Here is a 17482-nt window from a genome sequence, read left to right as displayed (position 1 = left end):
CACAAAGAGCGACTCCAGAGTCCCAGGCTTGAATCACTGCATTCTGATTATTGATGCACATTTACCTGAATATCTTGGTTTCATGAACAGTATTTGTATTGCTAATCTTTTAAAAAAGGTAGTGTTACTATAATATTTATTGTCAAACAAAGGAAACTTGAGAAGCAAAGAGGGACAGTTGTAATAATTATGTTGCTACAACTGGTATAAATGGGATATTTAGAGCAAAAACTAAATGTATGCCACTCAGTTTATTTGCAACCACTCAGTTCATGTGTAATATCAGAACTGATGGAAATTACAAAGTGCAACTGGCTAATTTTCCATTTTATTCTTTTTTCCTGTTAGTATGTTGATATTTCCATGTTTGTTTAATATTTCTCTCCAGAAATACTAAGGCTGAAGACTAAGAACTGTATTATTCTGGGTTAAGATCAGTCTATGTGAGAGTTCTTTTTCATATGTCCTCCATTTTATTGATAGATAATTATAGGTTTCTAACTTGCAAGTAATGTCTTTAGTGCTCCAAGTTTTCTTATTTTACTAAATGAAAGATGGACTTTCTGCGAGTAATGCACGTTCTTGTGTTTTTAGTATATTCCTTTCAAAAAGCCTTGAGACATGTACTACCAGAGCTTTTTTGATTCTTTTTTATATTTGATAATTTTCAAAACAGTTTGTCATTTTCCTAGCATCCCCCACAGAACCAAAGGAATTTAAAAAAAAATAAGGTATGGTCAATATTTAGCTTTATATTAGTTTCAACTGTGAAACAGAGCAGGACCGTATGGTCCTTCACCCTCATGTCCTCAGCCTGCCTTTTGTCTGTGTAAAAACTTTAGCCAATGAATAAGTTTAATCAGAGAAGTGAGAAAATGAAGAAACAAAGGAAAAGTCAAAGGAGACCAAATAACAATAGTTCAGTCATTAAGCATTGTCAAGGACATTTAATTCCTTCTCTGGGGCTGTGGATAATATTCTGAGCCATGTCCCATGAGCTGTCTTACAAATACTGAATCCTCACCAAGTGAAGAAGTAACTACATGATGACGAGCCATGTAGCCATGACATAAGCCATTACATTCTAAGAATTAGCCTCAAGGACATTGAAACAAACCAACCTTGGAACTGAAGACTAGTTGTACTTAAAACAATCAAGACCAGATCAGATCAGATCAGATCAGTCACTCAGTCGTGTCTGACTCTTTGCGACCCCATGAATCGCAGCATGCCAGGCCTCCCTTTCCCTCACCAACTCCCGGAGTTCACCCAGACTCACGTCCATTGAGTCAGTGATGCCATCCAGCCATCTCATCCTCTGTCGTCCCCTTCTCCTCCTGCCCCCAATCCCTCCCAACATCAGAGTCTTTTCCAATGAGTCAACTCTTCACATGAGGTGGCCAAAGTACTGGAGTTTCAGCTTTAGCATCATTCCTTCCAAAGAAATCCCAGGGCTGCTCTCCTTCAGAATGCACGGGTTGGATCTCCTTGCAGTCCAAGGGACTCTCAAGAGTCTTCTCCAACACCACAGTTCAAAAGCATCAATTGTTCAGCACTCAGCCTTCTTCACAGTCCAACTCTCACATCCATACATGACCTCTGGAAAAACCATAGCCTTGACTAGACGAACCTTTGTTGGCAAAGTAATGTCTCTGCTTTTGAATATGCTATCTAGGTTGGTCATAACTTTCCTTCCAAGGAGTAAGCATCTTTTAATTTAATGGCTGCAGTCACCATCTGTAGTGATTTTGGAGCCCAGAAAAATAAAGTCTGACACTGTTCCCACTGTTTCCCCATCTATTTCCCATGAAGTGGTGGGACCGGATGCCATGATCTTCATTTTCTGAATGTTGAGCTTTAAGCCAACAATCAAGATAATGCTGATCAAATCACCAGTGACCAATATCAATATGACTATCAGAGCTAACTGTGCTCTTTCTGCCAGTAGCCCCTCTCCCTCATGTATAAAAGCTCTAACTAGTTGATGGTCAGTGAGACAGACTCAGTCTTTGGACATGTATCATCATTTCCCCACCCTGTTCCTGGCATCCAAAATAAAACAAACCTTTCTTTCTACCAACATGGCCTATTTACTGACTTTTGAGTGGCAAGCAGGAAGACCCTATTTCAGTTAAAGGTGTACAGCATAACAACTTGTTGTTTGTATACATTGTAAAATAATCATCATAATGAGTCTAACCAACATTCACCACTTTACTTAGTTACCTAAAATACTTTCCTTGTGATGAGACCTTTTAATATCTACTGTCATAGTAAGTTTCAATATGTAATGCAGTAATTATCTTAGTCTCCCAGCTGTAAATTACATTTCAAGAACTTATTACTTTATAATTGAAGGTTGCATCTTTTGAGCCCCTTCATTCATTGTTCCCCTGCCCCCACCCTACCTCTGACAACCACCAGTCTGTCCTCTGTGTCTCTGAGCTTGGGGTTTTTTGGTGTGTTTTTGTTTCTGTTTTTGGATTCCACATGTATGTGACATCATGTAGTGTTTGTCTTCACTTAGTTTCCAATGCTTTGAGCCAGATCTTTCTCTTTAGTTTAAGCAGCTAAACCCTGTCTTCTGCTACTACAGGTGCACTGGCTGAGAGACTCCATCAAAGGGAGGGATATTAATTGAGGTTCAGGGTAGATAAAGTTGGATGAAAGGGTGATACTCTCTTGAACAGTTCATTGTCATCTGATGGTGACTGTAGCTCACACTCAGAGTCCCTGTCTTGTTTCCTTCTTTTCATGAATGCAGTTCACCAGCCAGTAGTTCCCTTCATATCTGATTCAGATTTGCTTGGGTCTTGAAATGATCTTAGCTTTAGTAATCAATATATTGTTTTTCTCTGAGTCCAGCTGTTCATAGATAAATATTTAATAATGCTGACATATTCAAATTCACAAAATCCTGCTTTAAGTATTTAACTTTAACATTTAGTTAAAAGTTAACATTTAACATAAAGTATTTAATTTTAATTTTGAAAAAGGTTAAAAAATGAATAAAATCTCTGCTATTGATGTGTATGTGTGTATGTGTTATTCCCCAACCAAATCTGCTAATGATTTTTAGGGGCCATCATTCTAGAAAAATGACTGTGGGATATTCCCATCAAATGCTAACATTAGTATTCACCTTATTGGTTGGTTATTTAAGTCTAACACAGGGAGGGGGAGAGATAAATTGGGAGATTGGGATTGATGTATACACAGTAGTGTATATAAAATAGACAACCATTCCTTGTGTTACTATATAACACAGGGAACTCTATTCAATATTCTGTAATGGCATATATGGGAAAAGAATCTAAGAGAAAAAAAAGGGGGGGATATATGTATGTGTATAACTGATTCAGGGCTTCCCAGACTGCTCAGTGATTAAGAATCTGTCTATTAATGTAGAAGACGCAGGAGACATGGATTTGATCCCTAGGTCAGGAAGATACCCTGCAGGAGGAAATGGCAACCCACTCCAGTATTCTTGCCTGAAAAACCCCATGTAGAGGAGCCTGGCAGGCTATAGTCCGTGGGGTTTTGGAAGTGTTGGGCATGACTGAGCCACTGAACACAATGAGCACAGTAACTCATTCACTTTGCTGTACACTTGAAACTAACATGACAATGTAAATCTGTACTCCAGTAAAAAATTTAAATATCAATTAAAAATGTCTGACACTTTGCTTAAAGAGAGAAATCTATCATGACGTTCCCCATCCACCTCCCACCTTCTGCCAGAAAACATGCACACATAGTGTGTAAATGACTGAAGGAGCAAACATTTTCATACTTACCCTGTCACCATTAAGTTATTTCATGGCACCTGTTGACAGTTCATTTGAAGATACTCATAATGATACACATGCTGAAAAGGAATATGCTAGAGGAGACATGTTTTCTCAGGGAATCGCATTCAGCTAGGAAATCCCTGAAAATGCCCAGAGCCCTTCTATATCATACAGAGCTCCCTCTGTGAGAGGCCCTGTGCCATTTTACACTGAGAATATATGTTCCTCTCTTACTAGCTCAAATAAAGGAATGTCTTTTCTAAAGGGTTAAAGGTATAACATGGGAGAACAATTGATTAGGAGTAGTTGATATGATGAACTTGTTGGTTCATCAACCAATCAGGAAAATGTATTTGGCACCAAATGTTATGGCTATTTAATCATGTATCCCACCTATAATGAGTCAATAGAATCAACAAACAAAAGTGTCTGTGGAGACCCATGATTAAAAGTCACTAAGGAATGTTAATATAAGTTTTGGCAATCAACTTTCCACAAGGTAGCAGTGGGAACATTGTCTTTGAGGACAAGAAAATGCAACAATAGCATTAGACACACTGATGGTGCAGGATAATAAAAGTCAAATGATAAAATGTTTGATTTTCTTTTTCACAGTGTCTAAGGCAATTAAATAGGCATAACAAGCCTTTATCTACTTTCCTTAAACAACTCATAGATACTATAAAAATATGAACATAAAAAGGAAAAAAAAGACATACTATTTACCAGCATAAATTATGTTATAAAAGTAACATCAGAGATTTTTCCCCTCAACCAAAAGTACATAACTAAATCTGTAAGAACTTATAATCTACCATTTACATACAACCTATGGCAATTCTATTTAATTATAAACATATAATTTTTATATGTTTTTATATGAAAATTTTGTTTTCAGAAATGAAAGGCTACCTTTAGGCGAATCCAGGGCAAACTGCACTTGTGATGACTCAGCAAAATAGCACCTGAGAGACACTGTCAACTTCAGGGACAAAGTCTTACATTTATGGCACATGAAAGAGTTTAGCCAAATGATGGGCATTTCATATAGTTGGCCATACCTAGAGATCAGTAGGCATAGGGAGTATACACCTGTGAGCTGACTCTGAATTGTAGGTATACAATTTTGAGAGTTGTAACTAAATGTACTTTTTCAGGGAAGTTTGTAGGGAGATATATATATAAGGCACAAGCTGGAATCAAGATTGACAGGAGAAATATCAATAACCTCAGATGTGCAGATGACTCCACCCTTATGGCAGAAAGTGAAGAAGAACTAAAGAGGCTCTTGATGAAGGTGAAAGTGGAGAGTGAAAAAAAATTGGCTTAAAGCTCAACATTCAGAAAACTAAGATTATGGCATCCAGTCCCTTCACTTCATGGCAAATAGATGGGGAAACATTGGAAAAAGTGGCTGACTTTATTTTTTTGGCTCCAAAATCACTGCAGATGGTGATTGCAGCCATGAAATTAAAAGACGCTTACTCCTTGGAAGGAACGTTATGACCAACCTAGATAGCATATTCAAAAGCAGAGACATTACTTTGCCAACAAAGGTTCGTCTAGTCAAGGCTATGGTTTTTCCAGAGGTCATGTATGGATGTGAGAGTTGGACTGTGAAGAAGGTTGAGCGCTGAACAATTGATGCTTTTGAACTGTGGTGTTGGAGAAGACTCTTAAGAAACCTTTGGACTGCAAGGAGATTGAACCAGTCCATTCTGAAGGAGATCAGCCCTGGGATTTCTTTGGAAGGAATGATGCTAAACTGAAATTCCAGTACTTCGGCCACCTCATGCGAAGAGTTGACTCATTGGAAAAGACTCTGAACTTGGGAGGGACTGGGGGCATGAGGAAAAGGCGATGACAGAGGATGAGATGGCTGGATGGCATCACCGACTCGATGGACATGAGTTTGAGTGAACTTCAGAAGATGGTGATGGACAGGGAGGCCTGGCATGCTCTGATTCTTGGGGTCGCAAAGAGTTGGACATGACTGAGCCACTGTACTGAACTGAACTGAACTGATGCTGGGAAAGACTGAGAGCAGGAGGAGAAGGGGACACTAGAGGATGAGATGGTTGGATGGCATCACTGACTCAATGGACATGAGTTTGGGTAAACTCTGGGAGATGGTGATGGACAGGGAGGCCTGGTGTGCTGCGATTCATGGGGTCGCTAAGAGTCAGACATGACTGAGAAACTAAACTGAACACACACACACACACACACACACATATATATATATGAAAGGAAAACACCTATCAATGTAATGATGAATGCACCTATCAGTGTGATGATGAATGTCACCACCCCACAGATTATAATCATCTGTTCTATGAACCATGTATCTGAGCTTGAGATCTTTAGGAGGGGACCTGCATCACACCCAAAATGATGAATGGCACTGGAGTCACAGAATTTTACCTGGAGGCCCATACTGCATGGTGTGATGACAGTCATCAACCCAGAGATCCAGCAGCAGAGCACAAAGATGATGCAGACTCCACTGTTCATGAAGGGGTTTACAGATTGCCACGTAGTGGTCATAGGACTTTACTGCCAGAAGAAAAATGTTGTGACTCCAAAGAGTCCAACAAAAAATATTTGACCAGCACAGGCATTAAGCCCATGATGGCTCAAATGATAAAGCATCTGCCTGCAATGCGAGAGACCCAGGTTCGATCCCTGGGTTGGGAAGATCCCTTGAAGAATAAAATGGCAACCCACTCCATTATTCTTGCCTGGAGAACTCCATGGACAGAGGAGCCTGGCGGGCTACAGTCCATGTAGTCTCAAAGAGTTGGACACGACTGAGCAAATTTCACTTCACTTCTTCAGGTGTTACAAATAATGATATTGTCCCCACTTAATATGCTGTACAGGAATCTGGGAATACACACTGTTGAGAATGAGACTTCTAAGAAGGCAAAGTTTTTGAAGAAAAAATACATAGGTGTTTTAAGATGAGAATCCATGAATGTGAGAATGATAATGGTCAGATTTCCAGTAACACTCATTATATACGTAAGAAATAAAAAGACAAAAATCAGAACTAGCAGCTGTGGGTCCTCTGTAAATCCCAACAAGATGAATGTTGTTATGACTGTGTGATTTCTCATTACCAGCTTTGATGTTTTATACAATCTACATGTAAAAAAGTCAAAGAAAAGTTATCCAAACAGATGAAAAGAAATAATAAGCAAAAAAAAAAAAATCAGTGAAATGGAAAAGAGAAACAAGAGAGAAGATGAATATAATCAAAAGCTGATTCTTGGAGAGGATGTTTAATATTGATAAACTGTTATTGTGGCTGGTCTGGAAGAAAAAAGAAAAGGTGAAATTTATCAGCAATGTGAGGTATGACATCATTGCAGATTACACATATATTAAAACAGAAAAATATCATGTCTCTACAAAGTAGATTTGACAGCTTAAATTAATGAATCAATGCTATGAAAGATACAGTCTACCAAAGCTAACTCAAGATGAAATATCTAACCTATATATCTCTATCCCTAATATTAAACAGGTACACAAATCATCCAACAAAGAGAACTGCAGCCTCAGGTGGTTTAATTGTATGTTTCTATCAAACACTGAAAAACAGGAAAAAGCCTGTATGATACAAATCCTTTCATACAGTTGTTGAGAGCCAAAATCATAGTATTATCTGATGTGATTGCCAATGTAAATAGTCAAGATATGTGATAACTCTCATGAGAAGTAGAAGTGTAAAGGCAAAAAAGTTTTTTTTACATTCTACCCCCAGTGGTAAATATTGTTTCCAAGTCATTTGTGAAATGTTCACTGTGTAGATTATCATTCACAGACCATGCACAAACTTTTAAGAGTTGATACAGTAAAAAGCACATTGTATAAATTACATAAATTAAAATTGAACAGTAAAGTTATTCAATTGAATACAGGAAAGGAGAAACAAAAGAATGAACAGCAATGGGAACAAACAAATATCAAGTAACAAAGTGATACGCCAAAGTCCAAACATAAATGATGATGCACTGCCTATAAATGTTCAAAGCATACCACACTAATTAAAAGAGTTTATAAGAATGCATTAAAAAAATTGCCTACCTGGATGTTATATACAAGCACACTATTTGTATACAAGATTTACTTATATATTCGAGGTTGTGTTTATGTGTGTGTGTGTTTACATATAATATAACATCTATTGTCCCAATCTTAACCAATTTATAAGATAGGCCTAGAGACTTCCTCATTCACCACAGGCCCAGAGACATCCATGATGACTTTCAAGTATTGAAATGAATTTCTCACATCCTGTGAACTATCCAAATTAAAAAAAAAAAACACACACACACACGTTATATATATCTTACATATAAGTATATGTTTATATATAAATGTTTTTATGTATCCTTAGGAAATTTATAGGAACCATTTTAATTAGTTTTCCAAGTTTCAGAATAGAAAAATATTGATTTGAGAAATATACACATACTTACATTTTAGTCTTTCATTCAGGCTTCAGTTTTTGTTTTCTCCCCACATAGTCTCACAATTAAACAAGAATTGTTAGTAGTGACATAGATAGAGTCTAGTGTTTCTTTCTCACTTGCACTCAAAGACAGCAATGGAAATACAAAAACAGGCAGTATCAATTTTTATATCCATATGTGTAGCATTTACTGTGAATGACAATATGAGTCTAAATTTATAAATGATCTATTTCCATATAATCTGAAGAGTTAGATAGAAGGAAAGACTAGTAAAAAGGCTAAAGAAAATCAGAAATTCTCTGATTGTTGAGAAGTTGATGTTTTGGTCCAACAATTTTTTAACAGAGAATGGTTCCCTGAAAAGTTTCACTAAAGATATGATGGAGGATGCTTTCTTCATGTGGTCAACCTGTAACAGGTAAGATAAATAAAGTTAGAAAAAAGTGTCCTTGGGAAAAAAATAAATAAAAAACTGTCCTTGGTGACTATGCTTAAAAATCACTAATGAATGTAAAATATAATATAGAAAAGCAAAACAAAAGCTAACAAATACACTTACGAACTGGGACAGTCCTATGAGATGGGAGGTGCATTAAAAACACCAAGGTAAGGAAGTATCTTCATGGTACTAAATCTTTGTAAAATGATGATCTAGATCATACTGTTTCATGTTAATTCACATTCTTAATTGCTAATAATTATAGTTTTCAAATATTTATTGATAATTTATGCTTTGTTTATGAACAGGCTGTTATGGTCCTTTCACTGTTTTTGAATTAAAGTGATTCCTTATGTTTTTCTAGGATATTTGTATACATTCAAGGATATCAATCTTTGCAAGTCTTATGTTGTAAATCCTGTTTCACTATTTGTTATTTAACATTTAATACTATTGTGTTGGCTAAGAAGTTTTTTCAGTTTTTAAGCAAAAATAAAGGACACATTTTTTATTTTCACTGAGAACTTCATTGAACAACATATTCACTGTTTTGTTTCACTACTTCCACCATTTTTCAAGTAATTTCATAATTCTACCTTGCCAAAACTTTTGATACTTTTGAGCAAAGAGCTGTTCAAGGTGCCTTTTACAGTCTTCCAGGGAATTGGAATTTTTTCCATTAAGAGGGTTGCATAAAGACTGAAATAAATTGAGATCTGAGGGTGCAATATCCAGGGAATATGTCAGATGAATAAGAACTTCCCAGCCATGCTGCAACAGTTTTTGCCTGGTATTCAAGGAAACATGTAGTCTTCCATTATCCTGATGGAATATTATGGGTTCTCTGTTCACTACTTCCAGATACTTTTCATCGAATGCTGCTTTTAGTTGATCTAACTGGGAGCAGAACTTGTTGGAATTAATAGTTTGGTTTTTCAAAAGAAGCTCATAATAGAAGGACTCCTTTCCAGTCTCACCATATACACAACATCAACTTCTTTGAAAACAGGCCTTTGATGTGGTTGGTGGTAGTTAATTTTGCTTGTCCTATGATCTGTTTCATTCCATATTATTGTACACTATTCACTTTTCATCATCTGCCACAATTTGTTTTAATTTTCATTATTTTTAAGTAGAGAATTACATGTGGAAATATGGTCAGAAGATTTTCTTGCTTAACTTATGTGCAACCCAAACATTAAAATGATTAACATAACCAATATGGATTTCCCTAGTGGCTCAAATGGTGAAGAATCCACCTATAGTGTGAGCAGGAGACCTGGGTTTGATCCCTGGGTTGGGAAGATCCCCAGGAGAAGGGAATGGCAACCCACTCCAGTATTCTTGCCTGGAGAATCCCCATGGACCGAGGAGCCTGGCAGGCTACTTTACCTGGGGTCACAAAAAGTCAGACACGACTGAGTGACTTTCACTTCATTTCAACATAACCAAGCTGTTGCAAATGATTTTCAGTGCTTGATTTGGATATTGTGAGTATGTCAGCTGTCTCCTGTTGGTGTAACATTCACTGCTCTCCATTATTGTGTTTATTTGACTGCTGTCAACTTTACTGGTCTACTTGACTGTGGAATGTCATCCAGTGAGAAATCTCCAGCACAAAACTCTGCAAACCACTTTTGACACCTTCAGTCAGTCACAGCACCTTCTTCATACACTGCACAAACCTTTTTGTGTGTGTGCTTCAGTTGCATTTTTACCTTTCTTGATATAATAAAGCATAATATGCTGAAAATGGTTTTTTCTTCCATCTTTCGTATTAAAGTGCCTCACAAAAATTCATTATTTTGATGTTTTTTTAATGAACATTGATATAATAGCTTTCACAACACAATCTAAAAAAAAATTGTTTTGAATGATGTTAAAGATAACTAAGCATTAGTAGAGTCAGCTCACAGAAAAAAAAAAAAAAAAATTGAACGCTTTGGCCAAACCAGTACTTATGGTGCTGGTGGTACACTGAAAATTTAGTTGAATTGTAGTAAAATATGCTTCCTTTTGTTTTATTGTTTCTGAATCTTTTGCCATTATGGCTTTACTGATTCTGATGTTGTCATATATTTGCTTACATTTTCTTCCTATTATTTTATTATTTATTTTCTTTACATTAACATCTGTATCCAACATGCAGAAGTCAACAAAATAAGGTGGTATCAAAAGAAAATATATAGAAACAGGCCATAGTGAGGTAGGAGGGACAAACACTAGATGAACATGGTATCATGGAAAACAAATGTAAAGGGTTTCATGTTCCATGAGGTTTGGAAATGTTGATTTAAAAATTTTTTAATTCTTTATATGTGAAAAATTTGGTATTATAATTCTATAGAGTTTCCCCTCTTCATTATAAATTCATATACACATTACTAGCCATACCATTATGTATATTAGTAATGGTGTTACTATGAATTCTTAGGTGTTATGATTCTTTGTTTCTAAGGTAATTATTTTTCGGCATTCACTAGTTTGCAAATTTGATCTTCAAGAAGTCTTCTGTGTCATCTTGGAATTTCCCACTCAGTGTTGGAGCATAGTAGTGTTATCAATCTTTCAAAAGACAAACCTAGGAAAAAAACATGTTAAGATTCATTAGTTTACACTACTGCTTCTAATTTTAATTCAGCATTACTGAATTATTTCTTCATCATATTTGATTCTCTCCCCACCCCTTATCCCTTCAGTGAAATTCCTAGTTCTCAACATTCGTATATTTACTAGTTTACCCAATGCTAAAATTCAGACAAGGTGAAATCAGAATTACTCAGTCAGTACTATCAGTGATAAAACACAAACTGTATGAATTTAAAGCTATGTTTGTAATCCTTTTACCCTTTAGACTGTCCCACAGAGGGTCCATGATCAGAGCATGATATTTTAAATCATCACACACTAAATTATTTTTATTTCTTTCTTTGTTTTTAACTCTTGTGGTTCTTTTATTCACAGCATAATATTGTTATTTCATTTGATTTTTTAATTCAATTTCAGTGTTATTTTTTTTGGTAACATGATACTTTAAATTTTACATAAATTAATGATATGGTTGAAAAGTACAAGTTTTGTTTAAAAGGGAGCAACCATTTTCTTGACAAAATATTTGCATGTATGATGCCAACTGCAAACTGGCATTTGCAATTTACCTCTACAAGGATTAAATCATGAGCCACTACAACTGCTGACCTTCAACACCCCTGAAAGGACTTCAGGGTGGAGATCAGGAATGAGGCACTCTGTGCTCTGCGGGGGGTGGGGGGCGGTGGGGGCCTAAACTAATAGAACAGGCCTTCAGATAGATATTTTCAAAAGATTTTATGAGCCATTTTTTGTGTGTATGTGTCTCCTTGTGTCTGCTGCTGCTGCTGCTAAGTCGCTTCAGCCGTGTCCAACTCTGTGCGACCCCTTGGACTGCAGCCTACCAGGCTCCTCCATCCATGGGATTTTCCAGGCAATAGTACTTGAGTGGGTTATCTAGACAGCACTAAAATCATTATTGATGGCATCTGTTCCTTGTGACTAGCAGCAAGCCTTGCTCAAAATGTGTACTTGACTGCAGGTATCACTCTTCACTAAAATCATATATAATGATGACCTTCATCCCTACCTCTCTGGAGCTGTTTTTCAGAGCTGTCTGAAATACTGTTTCCAGAGCTATTGTCCTCATTCTGCCTCAAGTAAAACTTAATTCACAACACTCATGTGCATTTTTTTTTCCCGTTGACAGTGGTATGAAAATGTCAATCTTTTTATCATATATTTATTCACTCAAAAAAAGTTAAGCATTCAAATTCTGGGTATGGATTAAACCATTAGATTATTTATCTATCTACCTACCTACCTATCATCATCATCATCTAGCTGTAGTCTGCCTGTCAACTAACCACTCATTTACTTAATTTGAAGTATTGCATAATGGGTAACAAGCTACACTTTGGAATCATGAATCTGATTGTAATCATGTCTCTGTAGTTTTTAAACTTTGTCACGAGTGTGAATTAGTGAAATGACTTCCCTAAGTATTAGTTTTTACAAAAGCAAAGGTCATAAATATGTGTACTTTGTCTATTGATGACTAATTTAAATACTGTAAACACAAAAATTAGCAGTGATTCATGCATACTAAATTTTCAACAAAAGGTGGACATTATAATAATTAGTAATATTTCAAAAAGCTTGAATGTAAGTGCACACCCTCAAATCACCAAATAAAATATCCATTCTCAAATCATAGTAATAAACAGAAGTTCAGTTTTTTTAATATTGAATAGAGTTGTTTTTTAAAAAAAACAATAAGTATTTGTGGTAGGTAGCAACATGCTGATCTTCTAGTGACAATTCACATTTTGGAAAAAACAAAAACCTCAAGAGGATTTATCCTTGTATCTTGGCACGTCTGTTGGTTTGCAGAGTATACATGATTCTTTTGAAATGAGTATTTTTTTAATGTGATGAGTCTCATAATACTTCATATCAGCATGCTTGAATCAATAAGCTTATTTTTAATTAAATGATAAAGACAAGGGATAAATGGTGTTTGGTGTGGGTTTTTGAGTGTTGTTTCATCTTGTCTACTTTCCCTTAGAGACACAATCCCCTTAGGTTTCTTGTAAAGAAGCACTCACTCTTTAAATAATTTGAACCTGGAAGATATTTCCCAAGTACTAAACTAGCTAGTCATCTCAGCTGTGATAATCATTATGGATGTTGGTAAGGTGGGATTGGTTGAACAGATATAAATTTTATAGTAACAGAGAGAAGTTTACTAGAAATTTTATTATTCAAGACATACATTCAGTATCATGTGATAGTGAAGAAAGTTCCATTACTAATATAGTCACACTTTACTCTCTAATTGGAATTAACATGAGAGTTTATTTAATATTATTTTCCAATAAATATGTTTGACTCTATTATGGTTGATGTTTATTTATATAGTCTAGAGAAAAAAAAGATACCAACATGTTCTACTAATGGCAGTAAGTAGTGTCTTACTTTTCTCTTAAATATTTAAGAATAATTATTGCTACCATGTAAATAACATATAAATAAATAACAGTGATTTAAAGCTGATATTAATTCTCTTTGAATAAAGCATTGATTATTTCTCATCTATTTATGAATCTCTAAATTCAAGAATATGAAGCTTGCAATATGTATTTGCACTTACATTTCCAGTACTTCATGGTTTACACCAGACACTGTGGGAATGTGAAGGGAATGGTAATTATTCTACTGCTCTAGACAAAGAGAACCTTGGCAACTCTAGATGTCAATCAAACATTACGAGGTTGTGGGATGTTTTTCTTGGAGAGTTTATTTCACGTTTTAATATATTTTTGAAAAAACAGAAAAATTAACTCCCTGAGGAGTACTAATTCTGACCAACACTTTGATATATGACAATTTATCACTGATAATTATGGATTTTCAAATCTGCACTGGTTGCAGAACAAATATCTGCTGCTTGATTTTGAAATTACTCTGATACCAACAATTAACCTACAAGAAAGTTCAATATATTTTTCAGGAAAAAGAAATTAGGGAAAGAGCATGTTAACAAAATAAACAGGGCCAAATGAAGACCAGGTCAAGGAAGGAAGGTTGAGATTCATCTATGGTTCTCTAAGAGCTGCCTTTTCCATTAACAGCCTGGAGCTAATTCATTGGAGTATTAATCTAAGAGGAGAAGAATATGCTAATATACATGAAATGAAAAACAAAAATGTGCTAATGATTATTAATAAAATTATTTATCTAAATAATGTGGGGTTTGTGAATTCCTATGTGAAGTAACAGGCTAAATCATGTAGAAGGAAAAACATTATGTATTCAATAAGAAAAAGAAAAGTTTTAGAACAGGCAAAGATATTGATTGGCAAAATAATTGCTGAGAAGGAATGCAAAGTACATTATTTTATTTTAAAATGAAGAAAACATTGTATACTCTATGATGCAGTCTATTTTCCTTTTCTTTCAGTGCTTATATACTATGTTTATTTGGAAATAGTCTACCTATTTCACAAATGGTTGACAAACATTTCTTCAGAGTAAGAGGAAAATGAAGTGCATCATTCGGTATATTTTAGTTGAACATATGCCTCTAAAATATATAACCAATTAGTACTCTGATTTCACTAAAATTCTTTTGCTTTTATAAAAAATTAGAGAATAAAAATACATTTTATTGAAAGATTTCCTTTTTATGAAAAACATATATGCACTCTAATTTAATATCTGATTAAAAGATATTTTAATGGCAAGTGATGTTAGACTCTGAATATGTGTAACTGGGTGGAGATTGTGATTGTCTTTTCTGTGTTTTCTCTTTTATTATTTGTTCGCTATTACATGTGGCAAAATGTTGAAGTTCTAAATGCATTGTTAATTTTTTGTAAATGTGATTATATCTGCTTTATATTCAATTTCAAGTTTTCCTAGATTCGACTTGTATTTATTTTGCTGGGGTACTACACACTTATATTCTCTTTTTCTCTTGTTGTCCTTTCTATGCCTTCATCAGTAGTTCCTAGAGAAGTTGCTTCTCTAGGTGAATAATTGGGCTTGAATCAAATGTCTCTTTAATATGAAATCTAAAGTTTCAGAATTTAACTGTAGGTTTTAATTCACTTCACTTGCATAATTTTATTTTGATAAAGTTAATTAAAATGAATGAATTAATTTTGAAATCTGAACCGAGGATTTATTTAATTATTTAACAATGGACAAATTGGAAGCAGTTGTAATTGACTGGGAGTTTGTAAATAAGGGTGAAAAATAACTATTATGGGTATTATAGGTCAATTTCCAAAACTGAGTTGACTTTGGTAATATTAGTATTTGCAGCACAGTTCTAGAGCATATCTTCAAACTCAGGCAAATGGGTATGTTTGTGCACATGTATCCTTTAATATATAATATCTTAAAGATAAAACTATTCCTGTAGTTTCTTATTTTTATACCTTTTTATTACAATAAATTGTTTGAAATTACAGAGGAGAAATGAGGAACCATACAAGGCACACAGAGTTTATCCTTCTGGGACTGACAGATGATTCTCAGTTACAGATCCTAATTTTTTTGTTTCTGCTTCTAAATTACACGTTGAGCATGATTGGAAACTTAACCATCATTACCCTCACTCTGTTGGATTCCCATCTCAAGACCCCAATGTATTTCTTTCTCCGTAATTTCTCTTTCCTGGAAATTTCATTCACAAGTGCTTGCATCCCCAGATTCCTAATCACCACTGTAAACAGAGAAAAGACGATTTCTCATATTGGTTGCATGTCTCAGTTATTTTTTTTACATATTCTTGGGACTTACAGAATTTTTCCTTCTGGCGGCTATGTCCTAGGACCGTTACGTTGCCATTTGCAAGCCTTTGCATTATACATCCATCATGAGCAGCACAATTTGTCATCATCTGGTACTCAGTTCTTGGGCAACTGGATTCTTGGTTATTTTCCCTCCACTAATTTTGGGTCTTCACCTGGATTTCTGTGATTCAAATGTCATTGATCATTTCATTTGTGATATTTCTCCTATCCTACAACTTTCTTGCTCAGACACACATTTACTAGAAATGATTGCATTTTTATTAGCTGTGATAATCCTCGTGGTCACATTGCTATTGGTAATTCTTTCTTACTCATATATCGTCAAGACAATTCTAAAATTCCCTTCAGCTCAACAAAAGAAAAAAGCCTTTTCTACCTGCTCTTCTCACATGATTATTGTATCCATCACTTATGGTAGTTGTATATTCATCTACATAAAGCCCTCACCAAACGACAGGATCACTTTAAGCAAAGGAGTGGCTGTATTAAATACTTCAATTGCTCCTTTGTTGAACGCATTCATTTATACTCTGAGGAACCAGCAAGTTAAACAAGCCTTCAGAGATGTGTTTAGAAAGATATTTTCTGCTTCAGACAAGTAATACTGTTTATTGAAATAATCAACATGAAAGCATAAAAGAAACATTGAACACAAGCTCTTTTGACGCTTCTAGTACAAGAATTGATCTCTAATATTTAATTTATTATATAACTTGTGCTTACTTGAGCTTAGAAAACCTTTCCATTCTATACATCTGAATTTAACTTTCTGTTCTTCAAAATGAAGTATTTCTGTGTTAGAAATATAAAATTGCAAAATTTATTTTCTCTAATAAAATGTTAGAATAAAATGAATAGAGGGATTTGGTTGTATTATGGAATATAAATTTTTGGAGTATTGTATTTCTTAAGTAATTTAAATGAATGTTCCATGATTCATTTAAAAGCCATAGTTTTAAAAATTCTTAAACTGAATTATTAAATATGCTTAAGAAGCTCCAGGAGACCTTATTCTTTAAAAGTGTATTGTAGAGTATTATTTTGTAAAGTGTTTTTTGAATCAATTTTAAAATTTTTGTCAGCTTAGTAAACAAGAATAATTTCCTATTAAATTGAAGCATGGTTAATTTATAATGTTGTATTAGTTTCAGGTGAACAGCAAAATAATTAAGTTACATATGTTCTTTTTTTTTCAGCCTCTTTTCCCTTGTAGGTTATATCCATCTCATTAGAACTGATTCAAATGAATTCCTTTTAATGGCTGAGTAATACTCCGTTGTGTATATGTACCAAAGCTTTCTTATCCATTCATCTGCTGATGGACATCTAGGTTGCTTCCATGTCCTGGCTATTATAAACAGTGCTACGATGAACACTGGGGTACACGTGTCTCTTTCAATTCTGGTTTCCTCAGTGTGT

At 34.9% G+C, this 17482-nt stretch overlaps 1 protein-coding gene and 1 pseudogene across 1 annotated transcript; one reads left to right on the top strand and one right to left on the bottom strand.

Moving 5' to 3' along the window:
• Positions 1-4439: 4439 nt before the first annotated feature.
• On the bottom strand, positions 4440-6910 carry LOC104982358 (annotated as a pseudogene).
• An 8815-nt stretch (positions 6911-15725) lies between these two features.
• Positions 15726-16665, top strand: LOC104982348 (olfactory receptor 6C70-like). Its single transcript, XM_010831716.1, is given in 2 exon segments — positions 15726-16037; positions 16039-16665. Coding segments are annotated over 2 exon segments (939 nt in total).
• Positions 16666-17482: the final 817 nt, after the last annotated feature.

The sequence above is a fragment of the Bison bison genome, unplaced genomic scaffold, assembly GCF_000754665.1.
Source record: "Bison bison bison isolate TAMUID 2011002044 unplaced genomic scaffold, Bison_UMD1.0 scf7180017860084, whole genome shotgun sequence".
In the NCBI taxonomy this organism is placed as follows: Eukaryota; Metazoa; Chordata; class Mammalia; order Artiodactyla; family Bovidae; genus Bison; species Bison bison.
Note: the sequence above shows the minus strand (reverse complement) of the source record. Positions and strands in the feature narration are given on the sequence as shown.